Source organism: Ruditapes philippinarum, unplaced genomic scaffold (assembly GCF_026571515.1).
Source record: "Ruditapes philippinarum isolate M1 unplaced genomic scaffold, ASM2657151v2 ctg3091_1_1_1_1, whole genome shotgun sequence".
Classification (NCBI taxonomy): Eukaryota; Metazoa; Mollusca; class Bivalvia; order Venerida; family Veneridae; genus Ruditapes; species Ruditapes philippinarum.
The window spans coordinates 124,718-150,411 of record NW_026860740.1 but is presented as its reverse complement, the minus strand read 5'-3'; the positions used below and the strand labels follow the sequence as shown (position 1 = coordinate 150,411).

Here is a 25,694-nt window from a genome sequence, read left to right as displayed (position 1 = left end):
TTTAAACAACTTTCTTTCTTTGATAAAAGATTTTATTTGTAAACTCTCGAGTATCTTCAAAAAGTATGAAAAAATTCATTTTCGTTCAGGTCATAAAACAAACATTGGTATTTATTTAAACATTCTTACTATTGATACGTTTTTCATTTTCAGTTGAGTCCTGCATTCAAACGTAATTTCTCAATGTTACTCAAGAAACGTGGACAGAAGCACCCGTTTGAGCGTGTACCCACTCCCTATCAGGTTTACACATGGATGGCACCACTCCAGGAACATACTGTTGACTACATTAGGGCAGAAGATGGTAGGTTAAATTACTAACATATTTTCTTTGAAACAAGCTGGAACAAACGGGCAATGTTACTGCTTAGGCTTTTTATATTCTTTGAAATTTCGCAGTGGAGAAGATAGTTGACGATTTTATCTCTGTTCCATTACACGTACAAACCGTTTCTGATGACATCTTTATTGAGGGCCGATATTCAGTGTGTTCTTTCCTTAGCCCTTTAATTTGTAAAGAGATTTTAGGTTGATAAGGTCAAGGTTAAGGTTATTGAGGCTAAAAATAGATTTTCCTACTTTTGATTATGTTGAAGGTTAATGTCTTAAACCATCAAGGTCAATGTCATTCTTGAAGGTCATTTTGATGATAAAAATTAGCTGATCAGCAGTACGTAGATAAAAAAAAACATTGTTGACTCATTTATTGTTAGGGTGTGCCTTTTCTGACAGCTTTGTTTATTATGTTGGTAAATATTGTGGACATTTTCATTTCCTTTACCCTGTAAAGGAATTGTTAGAACTATTATTAAAATAAAAATTATACAATCAGAATTTCTTAAAATAACCAGCATGAAATTCTTAAAAATAATATTTGTCGTGCAACAGTACTTGACAGTGTGATGAAAATTTTAATATTGTGTCATTGTAGCTTTTTCTACACGACTCGGGTATGAGGAACATATTCCTGGTCAAACAAGAGATTGGAATGAAGAGATACAAACAACGAGGGAACTCTCTCGTAAAGCCCTGCCAGAAAGGCTTATCAGAGAAAGAGCTATATTTAAGGTTAGTCTGCAATATACTTGTACTTTGAACTAATTATTTTACTTAAGAGATTTTTTTCTAAGTCTGTCATTGAGATGTATTATGAATTTGAAACTGAGGTTAGAGGTTGATGCTGAGGGTAGAGGTCGATGCTGAGGGTAGAGGTCAATAACTTCTAAGTGTAACTGATTAAGCTCAGCAATAATTGAAGAGCTGTTTAACATAAAAGGCATCCCTTGTTAATTTTAGCAGTCATTCCCATAAAGTCAAAACAGGTGAAGACATTGCCTGCAAATATAAATATCATTGACTTTTTTTACCTCAAAAACCATGCCGTTTGAATATTAAAATTTTGAAATGTAATGTGGGAGGGGGAAATAATCAAAATGTCTGGGAATTTCGGCCATATTTTGAGGATGACTTGTTACATTCATTTCAAAATGTAAATTGCATTCATTAACCAGGTTTTCCGAAGGAAAAAACTGGTTATTAGATTGAGGTATGTCGGCGGGCGGATGGACGGGCGGGCGGGCGTAAACAATTTCTTCTGTGCGCAACTCCTCCTACATTTCTCAACGGATTTTGACCAAACTTTCACAGAAGCTTTTTAATTAATTGCCTTAATTAAGTATATCATGATCTTATTTTAGGTACACAGTGATTTTGTTGCGGCAGCTACAAGAGGTGCTCAGTCCGTTATTGATGGTAATGTGATGGCAATCAATCCTGGAGATGAGGCCAAGTATGTTAACTTTTCAGACCTATCTCCCCCCTGATTTTGTGTAATGGACTGGTCCTGTTTTTAATTAGAAACTGTTCATTATTGAAATAGGTGTTGTTTGGTTCAGAATTTTAAGTATTCAAGATACTTTCGTTTGTTGGTTTTCTTGGACTGCATTGATTATCCTTATTTTGGAAGCTTAGACAGGTAGTATTTGCCAAAGGCGATATTTCTTTTGTAAAATCCTCGTAACTTTTTTAGACCTGAGTAAAGCTAGTGGATTAATACTTTACAAAATTTAACACTTTTACTTTATGTATTTCTCAATGGTCTTGTTGTATTTTTGTACTACAGGAATCAGATGTTTATATGGAACAACATCTTCTTCAGTCTTGGTTTTGATGTCAGGGATCATTATAAAGATTTTGGCGGAGATTTTGCTGCTTATGCTGCACCAGTAAGTTTCTAAATTGATGGGAAATTAAAATTTTGTTTGCTTTCAAAATTGAAGGAAGTTGAAAATTTGATATTTTGTTTGCTTTTGAAATTTGTTAAATATTGAAATTTTGTTTTGCTTTCAAAATTTGTTGGAAGTTGAAATTTTGTTTGGTTTAAAATTTTGTGGAAAGTTGAAATTTTGTGTTTGCTTCCAAACATGTAAAAAGTTTTGAATGTTTGTTATAGGGAAAATTTATGTCTGAAATCAAAAAAAAAAAGTTATGAATATGGATTGTTTTAAAAAATTGGAAAATTTGTGAGTTTATGTTTACTTTTAAAAATAGTGGAAGTTAAATAAAAAATTCTTTCAATCTTGAACTGCATAGTTTAGTATAAGAACTTCACAGAATTCTATAAATACTTGTAGGGGAATGACCTGCAAGGTGTGAGAGCCTATTTTAACACAGATATTGAGGGAATGTATACACTAGGTACAGTGGTCGTAGATTACCGTGGTTACAGAATTACAGCACAATCAATTATACCAGGTAATCACTTTTAAAACACATTTTCTTCATATTGTCCATGTTTTATATGTCTGCATATAAGATGAAATATTTTGTCAAATTTTATATGTGTGCATGTAAGGCAAAATATTTTGTCAACATATTCATGACTGCATGTGTAGGGGCCTTACAGCCTCGGAAGCCGATAGGTTATGGTGGCTGTCTTCAAACCACTTGCTTCTCACCGATGTGGGTTTGAATCCCAGAAGGAACTTTGGATTCTTTTATGTGAGGAATTTAGCTTATAAAAGGTTGGTGGTTCTACTTCAGTTCAGATTTAGGGCTTTGGGTGCATTTACAATTTGTGTGGAATCAAACCAGCATGTTATTTAAATATTTTATAAGTCATTTAATAACAAAGTGTTGTATTTTAATTATATTGTTCATGTATGTAAATTTGCATTAATTAAGAATACAGGTGCGTTGTTAAAATGTTAATTACATGTAATTGGGCTTTTGATTTGTACAGATGTGTTAATTGAAAGTAAATTTGTAATCAAAAGTAAATTTGTACAGATAAATACATATATTTATAATTGTCAATTTAAAATGATAAAATGTGAATTTGATTATAGTAATTTGGACATGAATATATTAATTTTATACAGGTATATTAGAGAGGGAGCAGGAGCAATCAGTGGTTTACGGTTCAATAGATTTTGGAAAAACTGTTGTCACAAATGATAAATACAAAGAATTGGTAAGATAATTGTCTCGGTGTTTACATATTATTTTCATAATATTTTCCAGTAATAATTTTTTATGCTCTTGCAGTGATGATTTTTGTAGGGCAGGCCTAGATATTAACTTTTGAATCAGGTTGTCCTGTCCGGCAAGTAGTTTTTAAAACTACTTGCCCTGACCTAAGACTTACTTGTCCTAACCTAAAAATGGTAAAAATGTATAAATATGAAAAGACAAACAAGCTCATACATTAATACTTCTTGTATTAGGTAATGTTTACATAAGGCAATAAACTGGACATATTGTTCATGAAATTGATTGTTAGTTAGACACAAAAGTAGTTTTTCTAAAACATCAGTTAATCAATCATCATCCAGGCTAATAACGACGAATTGATGTCAACAGCCGTAAACGAGTCTTCGTTGACTAAGTTCATAATGTTGTTAAATTAGATAAAACAATAAATCATTTTAAATGCAAAAACTTTATTTAACAATTATATTTAAAGATCAATACGATTATTTACATATTTTCAATGATATCTTTACATGCACACATCAAAATTTAAACGATAGCATGACCGTACAAAATTAGATATAATCTATTATTAGAATGGGGAATTACCTTACCGCGGCGCCTGCTCATATTTTTGCTTCCGTTTCCTATATCAACAAATGTACATGACCGTAGTATATTCACATAATTGATAATGATTCGTGGTGTATTTTTGTTTGACAGATGTTTATAAATGAAAAGATGTTTTTTTCTATTTATTTTGTACATGCATTTTGTCAATGTCACTTGCCCTGTCGGACAAGTGCTTTTCAAAATAACTTGCCCGGACCAAACTTTTAGTTGTCCCGGGCAGTCGGACAACCGTTAATGTCGAGCCCTGTAGGGGCAGTATTGTTTTGTCTGCAGTCAGGTTGTCTTTGTCTGCAAATGGACGACTTACCTTAGCTATGATTTTTTAATTCAACCATATGACAAATTGATATATGATCTTGACCTCGAAATGACCTTGAACTTTTATTTATGAAAGAAATTGTTATTATGGAATTAAATCACATGAAGTCCTTCTACAGCATGTCTTAAAATTAATTTTGTTCTCCTGATACATGTACATTTGAAAGGTTTAGATGCCTATTATTTTCTTGTATTACAATATATGTGTTATTTGTATTTCAGTTACAAAAATCTGCTAGTCAACTAAAAATAAGACCTCACAAGTGAGTCGACCTTTGCTTTTGATTTACATTCTTTAAAAGTTAAACTTTTAGCTGTTATATTAAACAGAAGAAAAATAATGAATAGTGATTTATTAAAATAATAAATTCAACTAAATTTTAATGTCAGTACATTATATCAACCAAGTCGTTATGGATCACACATTTTATATAAAAGAAATGGATTTTCTTTGTTGGGCATATTTATGCATGATATTAAGTAGTAAGGTTAGCAATACAAGTACATATATTAAATATTAAAGTTATCTATCACTTTTTAGCTCACCTGTCACAAAGTGACAGGGTGAGCTTTTGTGATCGCTTTTCGTCCGGCGTCCGTCCGTCCTGCGTCCGTCCGTCCGTCCGTAAACTTTTACTTTAAATGACATCTCCTCATTAACCACTAAGCCAATTTCATCCAAACTTCACAGGAATGTTCCTTTGGTGGTCACCTTTAAAAATTGTTCAAAGAATTTAATTCCATGCAAAACTCTGGTTGCCATGGCAACCGAAAGAAAAAACTTTAAATATCTTCTTTTAAAAAACCATAAGAGCTAGAGCTTAGATATTTGGCATGAAACATCTTCTAGTGAGTGTCTACCAAGTTTGTTCAAATAAAAGCCCTGGGGTCAAAATTGGCCCCGCCACGGGGGGTCATTGATTTTCCCTATATGCATATAGTAAAAAACTTAAAAAATCTTCTTTTAAAGAACCCAAAGAGCTAGAGCTAAGATATTTAGCATGAAAACATGTTCTAAAATGGGTGTCTTACCAAGTTTGTTCAAATAAAAGCCCTGGGGTGAAAAATTTGGCCCCGCCCGGGGTCATTTGATTTTTCCCTATATGCATATAGTAAAAACTTAAAAAATCTTCTTTTTAAAGAACTCAAATGAGCTAGAGCTTAAGATATTTGGCATGAAAACATCTTTCTAGTGAGTGTCTACCAAGTTTGTTCAAATAAAAGCCCCTGGGGTCAAAATTGGCCCCCAAGCCCCGGGGGTCATTGATTTTCCCTATATGCATATAGTTAAAAAAACTTAAAAAAATCTTCTTTTAAAGAACCCAAAGAGCTAGAGCTAAGATATTTAGCATGAAACATGTTCTCAAAATGGGTGTCTACCAAGTTTGTTCAAATAAAAGCCCTTGGGGTGAAAAATTGGCCCCGCCCGGGGTCATTGATTTTCCCTATATGCATATAGTAAAAACTTAAAAATCTTTTTCTTTTAAAGAACTCAAAGAGGCTAGAGCTTAGATATTTGGCATGAAACATCTTCTAGTGTGTTGTCTACCAAGTTTGTTCAAATAAAAGCCCTAGGGTCAAAATTGGCTCTGCCCCGGGGGTCATTGATTTTCCCTATATGCATATAGTAAAAAACTTAAAAAATCTTCTTTTAAAGAACCCAAAGAGCTAGAGCTAAGATATTTAGCATGAAACATGTTCTATTGGGGTGTCTACCAAGTTTGTTCAAAAATAAAACCCTTGGGGTGAAAAATTGGCCCCGCCCCGGGGGGGGTCATTGATTTTCCCTATATGCATATAGTAAAAACTTTAAAAAATCTTCTTTTAAAGAACTCAAAGAGCTATGGCTAAGATATTGAGCATCAAACATGTTCTAATAGGTGTCTACCAAAGTTTGTTCAAATACAAGCCCAGGGGTCAAAATTGGCCCCGCCCTGGGGGTCATTGATTTTTTCTTTATATGTGTTTAGCAAAAAACTTTAAAATCTTCTTTGAAAAAACCCAAATAGCTAGAGTTTAGATATTAAGCATGAAACATCTTCTAGTAAGTGTCTACAATGTTTGTTCAAATAAAAGCCCTGGGGTCAAAACTGGCCCGGCCCCAGGGGTGTCATTGTTTTAACTATATGTGTATAGTGAAAACTTTAAAAAAATCTTCTTTTAAAAAGCCCAATGAGCTAGAGCTTAAATGTTTAGCATGAAACATCTTCTTATGGGTGTCTACCAAGTTTGTGCAAATAAAAGCCCTTGGGTTAAATTGGCTCTGCAACCTTTGGGGGGGGGGGGGGGGGTTTTGGGGGGCCTATATACAGGTGAGCGACCTCAGGGCCATCATGGCCCTCTTGTTAAATCAACACAAGTCTTTCCAGATCATACTTTATCACAGGTATATAAATAGTTGTTTTGTTAATATAGGGTATTGAATGAGAAGGAGGAGGAAGTGGAGTTGTATTCATCTATAGAGTGTAAGGGAATTGTGGGTAACGATCAGAGACATTACGTTCTAGATCTGCTGAGGACGTTCCCTCCAGATGTTAACTTTTCTGAAGGTAGGTGAAATAAATGAGCCATGTCACGACAAAACCAACATAGTGCATTTGCAACCAGCATGGATCCAGACCAGCCTGCTCATCCGCGCAGTCTGATCAGGATCCATGCTGTTGGCTACAAACCCTATTACAAGTAGAGAAACTGATAGCTAACAGCATGGATCCTGATCAGATTGCGCAAATGCGCAGGCTGGTCTGGATCCATGCTGGTCGCGAACCCATTATGTTGGTTTTGTCATGACTCATGAGCATGCAGCCACTGTTTGAACAACTGGATTTGATGCATCTCATAGCTTCAGTAGGTGAGGTGGTTTTGACCCCAGGTGTTGCCTTAGGTTTGTAACACCTGGAGTTAGCCAGAATCATCTTTCATGTTTTGACGCCATGTGACATAAACTGTGTTTGTGGGCTTTTAAACCAAACCAGCAAACAAAGTTCAGGTTTTGTGTGCAACTACAAATCTTATTTATTAACAAGGATGTTTTCTTGAAACTTTAAAACATATCTTTGTAGCCTTGATAATACATGACATGACTTACCAGGGCCCATTACAAAAGCAACTAAGTGGCCGAATGGCCGAGTGGTTAACTAGTAATCTAATGATCGCTAGCCGCATTGGTTCAAACCCCGTCAGGGGCAAGTCTTGTTTCCTTGAGCAAGAAACTTTACACTCATGGCTCAGTACTGGTTGGTTTCACAGATTTGAAAGTGTGTATATAAGCTTATAGCTTCCTACACAATGGAACTAAAATAAATTATGTATAAACCAACAAAAGCAACTCAAATGTTCATGGTCATAGGTGACTGACCAAAGACCTGTAAAACTATTTCAATAGATTTTTTTACTGAATTTTGTTTGTATGTTTTTGATTACAGTTTCACCAGACGAGTTATCTAATGATATGAGAAATCATGGTTATCCTCTTAAACACAGACACAAATTATGTTGTCTTAGACAGGAACTTGTTGAAGCGTTTGTAGAGTAAGTAGTTTTTATCTATATTTGTATATATTTATATCTGGTTGTTGATTGATTAACCTGATTGAATTGACAGTGAGAAGCCTTTGCTGCCTATAAGGAAACAGGCTAGCCTTGCGCTCTCATGCAGTCTGACTAGGCCCTATACAGTTGATAGCACAATTTGATATCAAATTCCTTTAAATTTTCAATGTTTCGACTGTTAAAATTTCAAAAGCAGGGCAAATTCATTTCACAATTTCAGCAGGATATGAGCTAAGGTTTCTGTTTTCCAACCACTTGCCTATAACTGCTGTGAAATTTTTTTCTCTCTATAATTAACAACATGATATATATTGGGTATGATAGATTGTCTTTTTAGATTTTCTTTTCAAAATTGATATGTTTGAGCACTCTTTGTATTTCAGAAATCGTTACGTAGCATTTGTACGCACTGCGGCCTACCACTTTCAACAGATGCAGATACACAAAAAAGCCTCTCAGGACCTTGAAAAAGAATCAAAACTTAAGGTAATATAACACTTATGATGTCTACTTTCTTAATTTACCAATATTCTTGAAGGTCTACATGGACATGTTACTTTTAACATTACCATGTTATATCTCTGAATTGTCAACAAGTCATTTTAAAGCAACACACCCATATGCATGCTATTTCTTGAAAATATTTTAGAAATTCATTGAAAAGTCAAATATTGTGATGTAACCAAAAGGACCCCAGAAGATTAATAAGACTATCACACTTGCTTGTTTAGGGCTGCTGTCCCCACACCCCCGCTTTTGTACATGCTTATTTACAAAACTACAACAAAATTCAGAATAACGCATTGGAAAACAGAATAAGAGCAAAATAACAAAAATCGTTAACAAACTGTGTCAGCTAAACTAGATTTTATTTTCGGGTTGTTTTTGCAGGCAATCTCAGCAGCAACAAAGACGGTTGTTCCAGGTGAGAAGGAGAAATCTGATGATAAAGACATGGCCGAGGCTGAGACAGAGGAAGCTAAAAAAATTGTTGAGGCCCTTACTGACAAAGAAAATCAAACAGGTAATTAATTGAATCGATAAATATGAGAAGCTCCACTGATGTCCAAAAGACTATAAAGATAAATTTTGACAATCTTACATCAATCATTTGGGGCACGTAAAATGGATTGGTTTACAATGTTGAAGGATTATGTGTGAAAGCTATCCAGCTAGCTTACAGAAGGTGGGTGGTTCTACTCAGGTGCCTGTTTATGCCTGAAATAATGTACAGAGGGGCTCCTGAGGTCGTCCTCCAACATTAAAGCTGGAAAGTCGCCATATGACCTATACTGTGTTTGTGTGACATAAAATCCAACCAATCAAACAAAGATATCTTGTGTGTAACATACAGATGTTTGATTATTTCATGTATATAAATGACATTATATTTTACAGTTGAGGAAAGCAGTAAGGATATAGTCAAGAAGGCAGCTAAAGCTGTAGGATCTCTTAGTGAAACTGAGTTCAATCTGACCTTTAACCCCGATGTCTTTCAAGAACATGTCAAACATGCTGATCCTGAGGTACGTTCTCTTACAGTTCAAATGTCACTGTTCTTTAAATCTAGTATGATTTTATTTGAAAATTTGGTTTTTCTTTTAGTTTACCATGGTGTGTAATATGGTAATTGCTGTAAAATATTCTTCGTAATTTAAATATAAATAAAGTGAAGGTATGATTTCACCATAGTTTTAAGTTAGATCATTGTTAAATTGTTGTATTTTGCAAATAAAAGATCGTGCAAATTATCATATCAGTGATGAACATTGCCTTGATGACAACAATTCAATGAACTCACCGCACACACCCACTTATAAGATACAACCTCAGCTTCAACTTCTCAAGGGAGGTTTTAATGTACATCCTCATATAAGACTTTTTTTCCCCCTGAAAGAACTTAAACTTGATTCTGCCATGAAAAATAAGCCACAAAAATTCATCAGTTTATGTAAATATTTATTATGCATGAGTCATCCTTGCAGAAATGTGAAACAAGTTTGTTGTAACTTGATTTCAAGTTTAGCCTAGATATTATTTCAACCACTCTTAATGTCAAGTGTTTCCTTGAATTGACCAGCACTGGTGCTATATGATGAAGCGTGATTGTATGTGTTGTTGAGGTGCAGAGATCCTGGAACACTGAGTACCTTTACCCTTCAATTATGTCTGTGTAGATCAGCTATTGGTGTTTCTCGAAGTCTGATGATGTGGCTCATGATCTGTTAAAAGATGAGGTGATAATATACATGTATGCAGTGTTTATAAGAATTTTAAGAAATGAGCCGCATCACTACAAAACCAACATAGTGGGTTTGCGACCAGCATGGATCCAGACCAGTCTGCGCATCCGCGCAGTCTGATCAGGATCCATGCTGTTCGCTTACCAACTATATTACAAGTGGAGAAACTGACAGCGAATAGCATGGACCCTGATCAGACTGCGCGAATGCGCATGCTGGTTGCAAACCCACTATGTTGGTTTTGTCGTGACGCGGCTCAAATATGTCTCAATATGGTTTATATATTTTCAGTCTGCAGTATTACAGAAAGAGAGACAAGCAGTGAAAGAGGCTGCTGAGTTCCTAGTTCTGCACCAAATACCTACTCTTGTAAGTTGTTTTGTATATTTAAAGTCTTACCAATTAAAGATATTATTTTTGCTTAAATTTGATATTTGAAAATTGATATATTTATTAATAAAAACATTGTAAAAAAACAACAAAAAAACATTGGTCTTTATAAATGCGTTTCATAGGATAACTGTCATCTGCAACTAGAGATAATCTGATGAGAATAGTAAACATTTTAGGAATAAGTAAACTGCTGTATATAGAATACCAACCATAGCATTTGTGTAGTATTTAAGTATTAAACTGTAAAGGGGTATTACTATTTGTTACTATTTCCAGGTAAATGATTGCCTAGATCACTCATCTCCACCAATAGATGGCGCCACGTTGACAGAAGCAATGCACACTCGTGGTGTAAACATGCGCTACCTGGGCAAGCTTGCAGAGACTGTATCCAAATATAAATCTGTTTCTTATATCTATGTAAGTTTTAGTTATATTGACTTTTTCCCTAGTTTACTTTTTTACATGGAATAAAGATATTACATTTTTACATAGGATGAAAATTCACAGTTTAATGATCCTAGACATTTTATTTTAAAACAGTAGAAAAACACTGATAGGAGAAGTAAAATCTGTTGCAAACTGGCTAGAACCCACCAATGTAGGGTTAAAGATAAACCAAAAGTAAGGGAAAACTAAAATATTTAGCAGGTTTAGGAAAACAAACAAGTGAATATCAGGCATTTTATCACTGATTACACTGCTTGTGCAGAATGGTTACGCTCACTGACTTCAAGTCACTTGCTCCTTACAGCTGTGGGTTCAAATCCCATCAGGAACTTTGGATTCATTCATGCGAGGAAACTATACAGCTAGCTTATGGAAGGTTCCTGGTTTGACTTGGTTGATGGTTTAACTAATGATGGTTTAGCTGGCTTGTGTCTAAAATAATGCACAAAGGGGCATCTAAGATCTGCCTCCACCAGTAAAGCTAGAAAGTTACCATTTATCTTTTGGTGGCGGCATGACTTAAAGTCCAACAAACAAATAAACAAATACTGTTTTTATTTCACTGACATCATATTTTTTGTAGACTATATGTATTGCGGAGATGATCACACGTGCAGCCAAACATTTATACAAGATCCACATGCAGGGAATAGATCAGACAACACTATCTGCTGCTATCAGTCATTTCTTGAACTGCCTGGTTGGATCCTTCCCGACACCACACCCTGGAGTCTCAGTGGATGAGGTATGTAGCTTGGATATACCAACACTGGCCCCATCATTCATATATACATTTTGAAATCGAATAATGTAAATTCACTTGATTTTGTGGGGCATAAATTTTTGTAGTTTTGTCACAAAGGACATTTTCATTGGATCTTTAATTCATGGATTGTCTATGTTACTAAAAAGTTAAATGCATGTTATGTCATGGAAAATAATTTTATAGCAGACAAAATTAAATTTTTTATTGGATTTTCAAATTGTTGGATTATTCTATACACTATAATCATAAAAATTAGTCCCCCACAAATAATAATGATTTTGCAGTGTATGATAAGAGATGTAGGAAAACAAGATGCAGATACAATAAGTTCAAGTCTAGTTTTAGTTATTGATATCGTGGTAGTACTGTAAATAATATACCATCTTTGGACACCCACGGTCGTAACATTTACATTTATCAGCCTTCTGATTTTTTCCGATATCCAGTCGATTAGAAGGACAGCTATGTCGCTGGTCGCCACACAATTTCATGAGGGGATTAAAACAAATCAAAACACTCTTTCTAGACCATGTCCGGTATTACAGAAAAAATTGCAGCAACCAATTAAATTCAGCTGTAAAAAGTTCAATAATAAAAATATGAACAACTTCCAACAAAATAGCATAGAAAATTTACTGTTACAGATAGTGTTTACCTTTGCCTTTGAAGAATATAAATTTTGTTAAACTCGATTACATTGGTCAATATTTTATGCACCTGTTGCTGTGAATCCATACAACTCAATTAAACATTTATGTTTTCAGGGTAAAGGAACAAGAAAGAAAAATAAGAGACGTAACAAGGGTATAGCTATCAGTATAGATAACACAGAGTGGGTCAACGAAACACCAAAATCATTGTGGAAGAAAATCATTGACGAGGTTGACGAGTATTTCCACTACACACTAGAATGGTGAGATTTTGACAGCTCTAGTTAATTGATATTTAATATTACCCCTGACTATTTTTGTAAATGTTAATTTCCCATAGGCCAATAGGAGTGTGACTAAAAATGTGACTAAAAATTTTCACAGTGAAAATCTAAAAAATAAAAACCTATAGAAACAGTGTCCCAATAAAGTATATGTTCAGGAAAATAAGATAAATAACACATAGGTTTGTGAGTAACAAAACCTCATAAATATACTGTTAATCTCGGCCAAAGCCAAAATCATCAATTTATTTATTCAAGCAAATAAAAGTGTAACAAAATTGCATTTCTAAAAGATGCTTTATCCAACACAGCATGATAAATATGCTCGTTTAATCTTTCAAATCAAGTCTGTTCAATCAATATTTTAGGAAATATGTATTCAAGTTATAAATTTGAACAAAATGTTTTTTAGAATTTATTTCTCGTTTTCAGTGATTCGATTGACTCAGCAGTAGAGAAGTACGGAATACAGAAAGTGTCACTACTACGTTCATTCTGTCAATGTGTTGGTGTACAGATCTTGTTACGAGAGTATAACCTCGAGATTAGAAGTCGGGCAATCTTCGCTGAAGATGATATAGTCAATGTCTTTCCAGTTGTTAAACATATTCACCCCAGGGTAAGTGTTGTATATCGTTTGTGAAATAAAAATGCACAAAGGGGCACCTGAGGTCTTCCTTCACCAGTAAAACCAGCTGGAAGGTTCCCGTATGACCTATACTGTCGTGTGACTTTAACACTCAACCCTAAAAAAAAACAAAAAAAAAACATATTGTATGTAGCCATTGGTATACAGTATATCATGGTAGACGGTTTATTGTCAATGACAGATGGTGTATTAACCCATTTTTCCTTTCATGGTATTTATTTTGACTGATAAAAACGGTTCATCTAGAAACTGCTTGTATAAGTTATTATATGTTTGCCATTTCAAACTCCAAATGAGTGGGTTTTTTTTTCATGTTCAGTAATACTTTTAAATATGTTTAGTTTTATATTTTTGTTATTTCCAGGCATCAGATGCTTATCACTTTTTCTCAAGTGGTCAGTCTAAGATACAGCAAGGATCACTTAAGGAAGGATATGACCTGATATGTGAAGCTCTCAATCTTCTCAATAATGTGTACGGAGCCATGCATCCGGAGATTGCTGCCTGTCTACGTCTTCTCGCCAGATTGAATTATATCATGGGCGATTATCCAGAGGCGATGAGCTATCAGCAGAGAGCCGTGTTGATGAGTGAACGAGTGCTCGGAATTGATCATCCAAACACTATCACAGAATATGTAAGTTGCAACTCGGTCTATAGTAAGCTAGAATATGGAGGGTCCCTGGTTATGCTCCAGCTCAAATTGTGATTTTCAGCTTACAGGCACTTATTTGCAGTTGTATGTTATTCCTACACAATGATGAAATATAATGGTGTAGTTTTTGAAAATTTTAGAATCCATGTACTGTATAATATACAACTGTAATTCAGAAACATTGTATTATAAATGGTATCTTGTATCTTTTAGAAGCTAAATGTATAGTTTTTAAGTTGATATAAACATTTATACTTGCGTTTATTTCAGGCACATCTTGCGCTGTACTGTTTTGCTAATAATCAAGTGTCAAGTGCTCTACGTCTGATGTACAGAACACGGTACCTGGCTCTGCTTTGTCACGGTGAAAATCACCCGGAAACTGGTCTCATAGATGTAAGTATAAAGTTTTATCGCTTTTGTACTAGGAAATGAATCTGTTTTTGTCAGTTTCTCAACTATTTGTGGAGTTATGATGAGAAATACAATAAAATCGTGCATATACAGGGTAATCATGTGCCATGCAGATGAAATATAATATTTGTCTCGTCCAAATGACAAGGCTTTACTTTCTTGTAAAATATGTGTGTAAATTAAATATGTGATTTATTATTTCAGGTCTTACAGTAGTAATTAGTAGTTAGTTGCAGAGAAATTTGTAATTAATTATTATTGAATAGTTATCAGGTGGATCGACTGTCGAGATATGACAGAAGTAAATTGGAAAAACTTGCTTTAAGAAAAATAAATGATAAAGAAATAAGCAACTGTTATACTTATTTAAATTCAACTGATATTTACAGAGTAACATTGGATTGATATTACATGCTGTTGAGGAATATGATCGTTCTCTGACCTTCCTAGAACATGCCTTACAACTTTACCAAAGGTAATGATATATATGTCCTTTCTTTTTATTGTGATTAAAACCTGAATTTTGTATAATGAACCTGTCCTGCTTTGAACTATGGAACCATCCATTGTCAATGCAGGGGTTTGTTTTTACACAGGCTGGGGAAGCAGCCCTTCCCCTAATTTTTTGGGGGGAAGGGGGAATAATATGGTATTTTTGTATTAGGGTATGAAAAAACTTTGTCAGTTTAAATTTTTGGGGAAAACTGCATGATTCGAAAGAATTTTTTCTTGGGGAAGCTGCCCTCTAATGGCTCTTGCTGTAGAAGGGTAAAAAAGCCCTGCATTGTTGGGTTGATAAATACAGTAATTAAGAATCTAATACAATGTAATTAAAAGACCTGGTAAGACTACACAAGTGTAAGCTGGCCTGTCACTATACTGATGGCATAATGTGACATAGTGTTCAAAGGGTTGAACAGTTTTATCCTTGCTAAAGTGAGACTGAAACTTTCCAGTTTTCATAATGTTGAATACATCTAGAGCCAATAACTGTTTTATGTAGCGCCTCATACCATTTTGATAACTGATTTAGGAATAACATACCATGGTGTAAGTTTGCAGTTGTTCTGTACATTTGTAATTATTGGATTTCAAAATGAATAAATGTATGTCAGTAGAAATAAGATCCCCCAGAGATAGCTAAATGTTTCATTAATAGTTAAATTTTTTCTTTAGACACTTCCTAATGACAACCCTGATATAGTTAAAAACTGTGGCTTATACTTGTACAGAATTTTCTAGTTTTATGTTAATTTTCTAGATTTTATGGATCAAAGAGCTTGAAGGTTGCCATGAGTTACCATTTGGTTGCTAGGACACACTCTTGCCGCGGAGATTTCAGGGCAGCATTAAACAGTGAAAAGGAGGCATATACAATCTATAGACAAATGGTAATATACAAGAAGCTTGCAAAAAATTTTGAAATCCCATTTTTAGTGTCAGATGGACTTACTGTTAACTGAAAATGTTTTGATACATTAACCTAATTCATTTTTGAGTCAGTTAGTTTACAGAAAGTTTTATGTTTCTTTTTGTGTTTGAAGCTTGTGTGAGTACTTGTGCCAAAAAGGAATGCTCAGAGGCATATCCAAAGTTTGCCACTTATCTGTAGAGCCAAAAATTTGCCAAATGAACTTGACAGTGATGGTATGATTTGGAAAAAACAAACCATAGTGCATCAGTCTGTTATTATTATACTTCACATTTTCTCATGTGAAATTATAGAAATTGAAAAGTTGAATTGAATGAAAAATAATTTACTGATGCTCATGCATGCCACTTTGCTAGATTCACTTGGGGGAAAAATGTAACTATTCAAAACATACAAACAACACATGGCTTTTACCAACATAAGTTTACCATTTTTAGCTCACCTGTCACAAAGTGACAGGGTGAGCTTTTGTGATCGCTTTTCGTCCGGCGTCCGTAAACTTTTACTTTAAATGACATCTCCTCATAAACCGCTGAGCCAATTTCATCCAAACTTCACGGGAATGTTCCTTTGGTGGTCACCTTTAAAAATTGTTCAAAGAATTTAATTCCATGCAGAACTCTGGTTGCCATGGCAACTGATAGAAAAAACTTAAAATATCTTCTTTTAAAAAACCCAAAGAGGTAGAGCTTTGATATTTGGCATGAAACATCTTCTAGTGAGTGTCTTTCAAGTTTGTTCAAATAAAAGCCCTGGGGTCAAAATTGGCCCCGCCCCGGGGGTCATTGATTTTCCTTATATGCATATAGTAAAAACTTAAAAAATCTTTTTAAAGAACCCAAAGAGCTAGAGCTAAGAAATTAAGCATGAAACATCTTCTAATGGGTGTCTACCAAGTTTGTTCAAATAAAAGCCCTGGGGTCAAAATTGGCCCGGCCCCAGGGGGTCATTGATTTTCCCTATATGCATATAGTAAAAACTTATAAAATCTTCTTTTAAAGAACCCAAAGAGCTAGAGCTAAGATATTTAGCATGAAACATCTTCTAATGAGTGTCTATAAAGTTTGTTCAAATAAAAGCCCTGGGGTCTAAAAAGGCCCCGCCCCAGGGGGTCATTGATTTTCCCTATATGCATATAGTAAAAACTTATAAAATCTCCTTTTAAAGAACCCAAAGAGCTAGAGCTAAGATATTTAGCATGAACGATGTTCTAATGGGTGTCTACTAAATTTGTTTAAATAAGAGCCCTGGGGTCAAAATTGGCCCTGTCCCGGGGGTCATTGATTTTCCTTATATGTGTATTTCAAAAACTTTAAAAAAAATCTTCTTTGAAAAAACCCAAATAGCTAGAGTTTAGATACTAAGCATGAAACATCTTCTAGTGAGTGTCTACAAAGTTTGTTCAAATAAAAGCCCTTGGGTCAAAATTGGCCCCGCCCCGGGGGTCATTGATTTTATTTATGTGTATAGCAAAAACTTAAAAAATCTTCTTTGAAAAAACCCAAATAGCTAGAGTTTAGATATTAAGCATGAAACATCTTCTAGTGAGTGTCTACAAAGTTTGTTCAAATAAAAGCCCTTGGGTCAAAATTGGCCCCGCCCCGGGGGTCATTGATTTTATTTATGTGTATAGCAAAAACTTAAAAAATCTTCTTTGAAAAAACCCAAATAGCTAGAGTTTAGATATTAAGCATGAAACATCTTCCAGTTAGTGTCTTCAAAGTTTGTTCAAATAAAAGCCTTAGGGTCAAAATTGGCCCTTCCCCGGGGGACATTAATTTTCCTTATATGTGTATAGCAAAAACTTAAAAATCCTCTTTGAAAAAAAACAAATAGCTAGAGTTTAGATATTAAACATGAAACATCTTCTAGTGAATGTCTTCATAGTTTGTTCAAATTAAAGCCCTGGGGTCAAAACTGGCCCCGCCCTAGGGGTTTCATTGCTTTTAACTATATGTGTATAGTTAAAACTTAAAAAATCTTTTTTTTAAAAACTCAACGTGCTAGACCTTAGATGTTTAGCATGAAACATCTTCTTATAGGTAGACTAATGGGTATCTACCAAGTTTGTTCAAATAAAAGCCCTGATGTTTAAAATGGCCCCGCTCTGGGGGCCTATATACAGGTGAGCGACTTCAGGGCCATCATGGCCCTCTTGTTGGAAAATGCAAGCATCTTTGTATATACCATTGTAACGTTAGTAATGATGATGGTGTTATATATTTATATAGCTGGGAGAGGAGCATGAAAGAACAAAGGAAAGTGGCGAATGCCTCAAACATCTTACACAACAAGCCGTCGTCTTCCAGAAAAAAATGAATGAAATCGTAAAGGGAGAAAAAGTCACATCCCTGGCTGGTTTACAGGTGATTTATTTGCTATATTTTCAAGTTAAAGTAACATGAAAAGTAAGTGTGATGGCGTGGCCGAGTGGTGAAAGCGTCGGGCTAGCAATCTAAGAATTGCTGGCTGTGTAGGCTCAAACCCTGTCAGGGGCAAGCCATGGTTTTCACGAGCAAGTAACGTTACACTCATTGCTTAGTACAGGTTAGTTCCAGGAACAGATTCAAGAGTGTTTCAATAAGCTTATAGCTTCCAACACAATCAAACTAAATAGGTTTCAACTAAATTTAACTAAAAGTAAGGCGTTTAAATGGTGAAGTGGTGTTGATCACAAATATTGAAGCACTTGCGCTAGGTTCAGATGTGATGTAGCATGTGGTATCTAGAGTTTTTGATGCACCATTTGGGTTTAAATTACTCAGATTTTTGTTGGTTGTATCCAATATTCTTATATTGGAACAATAGGTGAAGGTTCAATTTTGCTTTGGACATGAACTTCTTCTAAGTGAGGAAGTTATCTGAGTTTGCTTTTTGAAAGGAAATTGGTTCTACTTGGGGGTCTTGTTGTAGCTTGTATTGTTGGATTATGATGCATATGGGATGTACCACTTCACAGATAAATCATGAAAGACAGTGTGACTTTGTAATGAATTGACTCATACATGCACATGTAAATTTCTTCAAGATGCATTTATATTCACAATCCTAACTTTGTATTTTATTGCACAGATTCAAACTCCGTCCATGCACAGTGTAATGGAGATGTTGAATGTAATCAATGGAATAGTTTTTGTACAAATTAGGTAAGTTTACTGAATTGTTTTAATGAATATTGAGAGAAAAGAATTAAACATTGTTACTGAATTAATCATACTGCCTGTTTGTTATCTTTATGTTCATTGGACCAACATTGTTTGAACATTATCTGTATTCAAGGCTACTGTAAATTTATGAAATAATATTTATTTTATCTAAGAAAGCAATTGTGCAAGGATTTTGTATTTCATAATTTGTTATATGGACTTTTAAAGGTTATATGGAGTCAGTTGTTATATATATATATATTTTTTATATATATATACCTCTTTGTTGCTTCAGTGACATAGAAATTGATTTGCAACAGTTTATATTACACCATGTAACCTTCCAAAATTTTATATAACATGATAACATATCCTAGGCCATATAATCTTACAACTAATAGGATACTATTAAATGGGTCATATAACCTGCCCACAAAAACTATGTAACTAATAGGATATTTACTGTGTCATATAACTTAACAAATATCTTTAGAATAACAGTTTTATAATTGCACAATTACTTTGGATAAAAAAAATTCAATGAATTGTCAATTGAATACATCCTTGAACAGTTATAAATTTTTGCCTTTTTTATCATTCTTTACAGTCCTGATGAAATTGAAAGGCTCAGAAAAGAAATCGGAAAGAAACCAGAACAAAAAGCGGGAGAAAAAGATTCAGAGAGTAAAGCTAGTGATAGTGGTAACGAATCTGACAATGTCAATTCCCCAGAAAAAGACGATCTTGCCAAAACTGAAAAACAGTTGATAAATGGCGAGGTACATGTGGAAGAAATCGCCGTCGGACATTGAAATCTGGAGGGATTATGATTTTGAAGTGATAAACTCCTGTATACATAGGCAAGCAAAGTGATCCATATGAAATAAAAAATTGATATAAATTGTGTGATATTGAAATTTTTAAGCGCTGTTTTGAGTTTTGGTAACTCTTCACTGTAATGAAAGAGAGATAAATATAGGTTGGTTTTTACTTTTGATGGTAACTCTCACAGACAAATGGCAGACGGTAACTGGCATAACAGTATCTGGAAGATACCTTTGTTCAGTTCTTGTGTATAGATGGATGAACTGGAAAAAAGTGCTTCATGTCATTGCTGCATTGTTGTTTTAGATTATCATTAGTGATACAAGTGGTGCTTTATTTAGAAACTAAAGAGACACACTTCCAGGACAGTCAAAAAGTATAAACTTTCAAATCCTCAAACTCAGAGAGAAAAAAAAGATATTTGAAGAGTTAAAGAAATGTAAGAAATTTTTGCAATCTGTGTAATGCCTTGCGTGTTTTATGTAAAAGAATTACTTTATTTAATCCTTAGTTTGCTGGTGTTTTACCCATGTGACAAGTGTAGACCAAGGTACACAGGGATATCCCTGCCGTCTGATCATTGACTGCACTGTTCACTATTTAGTGGTTACGTATTTTGAAATTTTCCCTTGAAAATGAAGAAATATTTTGAAATTTTCCTCTTTAAAATGAAGAAATATTTTGAATTTTTTCCTTAAATTTAAATGTTTTGAAAAAAGTTAAATTGTTCACTGGAAGTTAAATATTTTGAATATACTGCATATCTTTTAAGTTGAGCATGAACATACTTTTGGTGACCTATAATAGGAATGAAATATTGAACATTTTATGGTTATAATTTATTTACTGCGAGATCGTTGTAAAGGAATGCTGAGTTGAAAATAAAATCTCTGTTCTTACACCAAAACTTCACATATGTGAAAAAATAAGGGTTATTTTTATTTTACTCACAGATACCCATTTCTACTTTTTTATTTTTTTATTTTTATTTTTTTTTTGGTTACAACTTTAGATAAATGGACAATTAATATATATTAACTCTCCACAGGTATTTCCTGAAGTTATGACGATTTTACTATGTTCTTTAATGTCTTATAAATCTCATAACAGATATTTGATGGGTGTTCTTATTTAAGGTCTTTGAAATCTCATAATCATATTTCAGTTTTTGTTTGTGCTTTTTAACTCCTTCATTAAGGCACTTTAATTTCTTGCACTTCCTATTTTTTCTTGCATTGAAACAAGTTAGATCTATTATTTTTCTTGCATTAAAACAAGTGTATGTACATGTATGTTGATCAGGTACAAAAATAGTGTTGTCAACAGCTTCATAAATAAAGTTTGAGATTGATGTGCTGTTATGATGATACAATCCAAATACTACTGGTTCTTCGGTTTTATAAGTAAATATGGCAAAAATGATGTATTTTTATTTGGAATGCTCCTTAGTTTATTTTACTATCACTCATTCGGTCAAATCTTGTTTCGACATCTGGAATAGAATGTAAAACAGGAAACTTTATCCAGTTGGTTCAATACAAGAGTAATGTACTTGTTTCAGTTGGTAATCAAGCTTAGATATCTGTTAACTGAACTGAATCAAAATTTATTTTTTTCAAAACTGGCACTGGGCATAATTATAAATTCAACTAATGTGATAGTAAAAAGTAAAATAACTAACTGAGAATGTACAAGTTGCTCGGAATCTGTTTTTCTTTAGGTGATTAGTCTTTTATAATGATATGCCATGAAGATATTCTTAAAAGTTTGAACCATATAGTAATTGTTGTACTTTTCTAGTAAAACTAGAGCAGTAAGTGTGGTATAAAAGTGCTTATAATTATTATGTTCTGATTTTGTTGTTGTTTACTTTTGTGGGTGAAAACCATAGAACAAAACCGTAGATAAGGAAACATTGTTAATATACTGGTGGAGTGAATTGTGTAGATACCTGTATCCTCTCCCAGCATGTATATCTATGTACATGTATATATGTGTTGTGTTTAGAGTATAGATCATTCCATATGTGTTGCATGTATAGTAGTGTTGACAGCTACACACATATTTATATAACTTTGCCTTCAATATATGCTGGCAATAAGAAAAAAAACATAAAAGTACTGGGCTGTTGTTAAGTTGTGCAGGTATAATATTTGTAAACAGGTCTTATTTTTTCAGTACAGACTCAATCAAACAAAGTCTGCAATTTTCATGTAATTTTGTTGTGATTAATGCTTCCAAGGGGTCATGTCACGTTGTACCCAGATTTTTTATCTTACCATTAGTTTTAAAAGTCATATAGGGACATGAGTTTTAATATGTTCTAAAAGTAAAGGTTGAGTGGTATTAGGGTCTCCAACTTCAAATCACTTACCTCCTCACCCTTTTGGTTTCAAATCCTGTTTGGGACTTTGGGTTTTTGATTCTGTCAGGTGAGGAAATTCTGTCAGGTGAGGAAGCTATCTAGTTAGCTTACAGAAGGTCCTTGGTTCAACTTGGGTGCCCATTCTTCTCTGAAATAATGCATGGAAGGACACCTAAGCTTTTAAAATCTGAAAATTGAACAAGTCTGTTCAGAAATTTCTGCAAGTAATTGAAGCCCAGTACAAAAAAAAAGTAAGAAAGGAAAAAAAAAATTTGCAAAAAAATAAATAAATAAAAAAATGGTAAAAAAAGAAAGGTAAATGATTTATCTTATTATTTCTATGAAATCTAGAAAAATAGCCAAAAATATGAAATATTTAGTGAATATATAGAATATATCTCACTAGTGAGGTAGTTTTCATATACATGTATATATGTCTTTTTTCCAAGTATTCATACTTCATTAAATCAAACAAATTTTCTTTTTGAAATTATACTGTACCTAATGATGAAATATGAAAAATCTCACACTGTCAACAGTGGATGATATCAATTTTATCAAATCACTATGTATCACATATATAATAAAATCATAGAAATCTTTACTTCATCATCATGTAAATGGATTTTACATGCATTAATGTTTCTGACGAAGTAAATTGTTTTAGTTTCATGTCTTGTTTTTGTTTGTTTTTTGATATATATAGACATTAGTTGATATCATAAGAGTTTCTTTTGTCATGTTACTTTTTTTGATACTTGTAAATAAAATATATAAATGTTTATGAACAAGACTTGGTGTATATAAGTGTTTTATAATGTCTTAACCCCACCCCCATATAGTCATAATGTCAAGTTACCCCAAGGATAAACGTGCATGCTTGTGAGTAATGAAGAAATTAAATTTTTATTTCGTACACTTGTTGAATTTGAACTTGTTTAACACTGGGTATTTGATGGTAACGCTGGGTATTTGATTATTATGTTAGTTCGTAGCTCAATATATAGACTTTGCTGTGATAGATATTGTGACTTAGATATCCCAGGGTCCAAGATTATTAAACAAATTTTTTTATCTCAAACTAGGATTTCAGGCATTTGATTGGTCGAAAACCAGCACAGAATTTACTGTAACCAATGAAATTCCCGAGATTCAAGCGAGAGGTTATGAAAAGTTTATAATCTTGAGACTGCAACTTGTAGTATTGTGATTGCAAGAAAGTAACTGTCACGGAAAACTTGCATGTGTTTTTAGGTAGATCTCAATATTCGGTTTTCATTTCAGAGAATAAATATAGATTGTATAAAGTTAATGATTTGAGGTAAATAGGTCTATGAATCATGTGTAATGTTTAAAAAGAAAAATTCATGATGGTAAATAAAAAATATTTAGTTCCTAAATTTTAAGTCTATGTGACCAACATATTTCATAGACTTTGTTTTATATGCGCTTTGGAAGAAATAGTCGAAATCGTGAAATTTATAGTTACATTTTGGAAATAAAGCAAGCAAAGAAATGTTGTTGTTTTTTTTAAGGAAAGAAGTCTGATCCGTGTATATCATTGTAAACATTACATAATTAAGAATTTAGAATGATTATATATCTCTCTGTCTACAAATAATAAACTATCACAATAAATTCTTTACATACTAACATTTATGTATTATGATTTATTTTTATTTTGCATGCTATAGTATCATATACTTACCTGTTCGGCCAAATTCCACTTGAAATATTCCTGATATTGTGTGAAGGTCTTTGTATAGTTTTTGCTATTATAATATTTATTTTTTTTTTGTATTGTATTGTAATTTGGAGAAAAAGGGCCAAGTCAATATGATGTACATAAAAGAATATGTTAAAGAGTACATAAAAGAGTATGTTAAAGATTTATTCTGGAATTTTATGCTAACTGGAGATTTTTGTTTAAAAACTATCTTGCATAATGTAAGTTGTAGTCTTGATTTGTGTTTTGATTAAATACAGACATTATTATACTATGATTAGATACAGGTTATATCTCGCCGAGTTCTGGATTTTTTTTAAATGAAACTTTCCACAAGTTTATAGGGCAAATGAAATATATTAGAAAAAGAATTCATTGCATTGAAAAAGATTTTTTTCTTTTGTGAGAATTTACAGAGGTAGTTTTAGCAAATAATTAGTCGGTGATATTAAATATATTTCACTGATATGCCAGTGATACTAAATATATTTCACTGATATGCCAGTGATATTTAATATATTTCACTGATATGCCAGTGATATTAAATAAATTTCACCGATATGCAGGTGATATTTAATATATTTCACTGGTACGCCAGTGATATTAAAAATATTTCACTGATATGCCAGTGATATTGAATATATTTCACCGATATGTGTGACAGTAAAGACAGTATTGTTTCTTTTTAGATGTTAGTGGAGACATTTATTCTGGTTTGATGTGTGTAGGTAGATATAGGTGTATTGCTTATCTAGGTTGTAGTACCCTTAATATATGAGTCATTTTTATAAATGAAGTTTTAAAAGATTTATGTAATATATTAAAATACAACTTTGTCATTTGAATTCGTATTTTTTGTTTGTTTGTTTGAAAATGAAAATATATATTTTCGGGTCAACTGTTTTTTTTATTGCAGTAGTTTGGTATATTTTCTTGTTTTAGTTTTGCTGATGAAATATTTCTTTTTATCTTTTTCTGAAACTTTATACAAACACAATATAAGGGCATCCTGTGTCGATTTGTTTAAGGACCATTTGAAATTGCTTTTATATTATTGTTTGAATGACTTTTTTTCACTTTTTATATAAAAACACTGGGTACTTAAAAAAAAATGTTACATGTATAACTCTTGAGCTTCATTTTACCAGAAGAATCTTAAATAATGAATACCAGTAATAAAAACATAACACACACAAAAGGGGGAAAAATATAAAAAAAAAAAAAATTTGTTAAGATAGAAGGTTAGTTAAATATTTTTATGTTACAATACCAGAAATCATGTGGTACATGTATGAAATGAATGGTACAGTTAGTTTTCTTGTGTATGTGCATGTATGTTTTATGTAACACATCTTTTTTTTGTAATTGGAAGTTGCATGGTTAATGATACTGGATACCATGGTAACCAATACTAAATTTGCAAATAAAACATTTGTCTGTTAATCTTGTTTTTTTGTCTTGGTAACCTATATGATATCTTGAAGTACATATATTTCATGTCCAAGGATGTCTTTGTCAGCATGGATATCCACCCAGAGATATTAGTTTATATGTAGTTGGCACGGGTCTGTGCTTGTACTCACATGCTAGAATATCGATTTCAACTGAATCCTAATGCGTGCCTAAAATGGTGAACATTTGTGCCAAGTTACATTAAAATCCTCCAATAAATGTAGAAGTTTGCTCTGAACAAGGGGGCAAGATTTTATTAAGATACATGTA

The 25,694-nt window shown here is 33.2% G+C and overlaps 1 protein-coding gene across 1 annotated transcript in view; it reads left to right on the top strand.

Annotated features, from left to right (window-relative positions):
• Nucleotides 1-25,415, top strand: part of LOC132713223 (clustered mitochondria protein homolog) — a 38,845-nt gene extending 13,430 nt beyond the window's left edge. The window contains exons 9-32 of the mRNA XM_060695712.1: nt 154-304; nt 932-1,068; nt 1,698-1,789; nt 2,123-2,225; nt 2,634-2,754; nt 3,381-3,472; nt 4,645-4,685; nt 6,838-6,971; nt 7,848-7,953; nt 8,358-8,460; nt 8,866-8,998; nt 9,373-9,500; nt 10,509-10,586; nt 10,887-11,030; nt 11,644-11,805; nt 12,591-12,739; nt 13,193-13,379; nt 13,774-14,046; nt 14,335-14,460; nt 14,868-14,953; nt 15,740-15,869; nt 18,142-18,276; nt 18,983-19,056; nt 19,664-25,415. Of these exons, the coding sequence (XP_060551695.1) occupies nt 154-304; nt 932-1,068; nt 1,698-1,789; nt 2,123-2,225; nt 2,634-2,754; nt 3,381-3,472; nt 4,645-4,685; nt 6,838-6,971; nt 7,848-7,953; nt 8,358-8,460; nt 8,866-8,998; nt 9,373-9,500; nt 10,509-10,586; nt 10,887-11,030; nt 11,644-11,805; nt 12,591-12,739; nt 13,193-13,379; nt 13,774-14,046; nt 14,335-14,460; nt 14,868-14,953; nt 15,740-15,869; nt 18,142-18,276; nt 18,983-19,056; nt 19,664-19,868 (3,090 nt within the window). The 3' untranslated portion in view covers nt 19,869-25,415. The remainder of the gene's footprint in view (nt 1-153; nt 305-931; nt 1,069-1,697; nt 1,790-2,122; nt 2,226-2,633; nt 2,755-3,380; nt 3,473-4,644; nt 4,686-6,837; nt 6,972-7,847; nt 7,954-8,357; nt 8,461-8,865; nt 8,999-9,372; nt 9,501-10,508; nt 10,587-10,886; nt 11,031-11,643; nt 11,806-12,590; nt 12,740-13,192; nt 13,380-13,773; nt 14,047-14,334; nt 14,461-14,867; nt 14,954-15,739; nt 15,870-18,141; nt 18,277-18,982; nt 19,057-19,663) is intronic.
• The last annotated feature ends 279 nt before the right edge of the window (nt 25,416-25,694 follow it).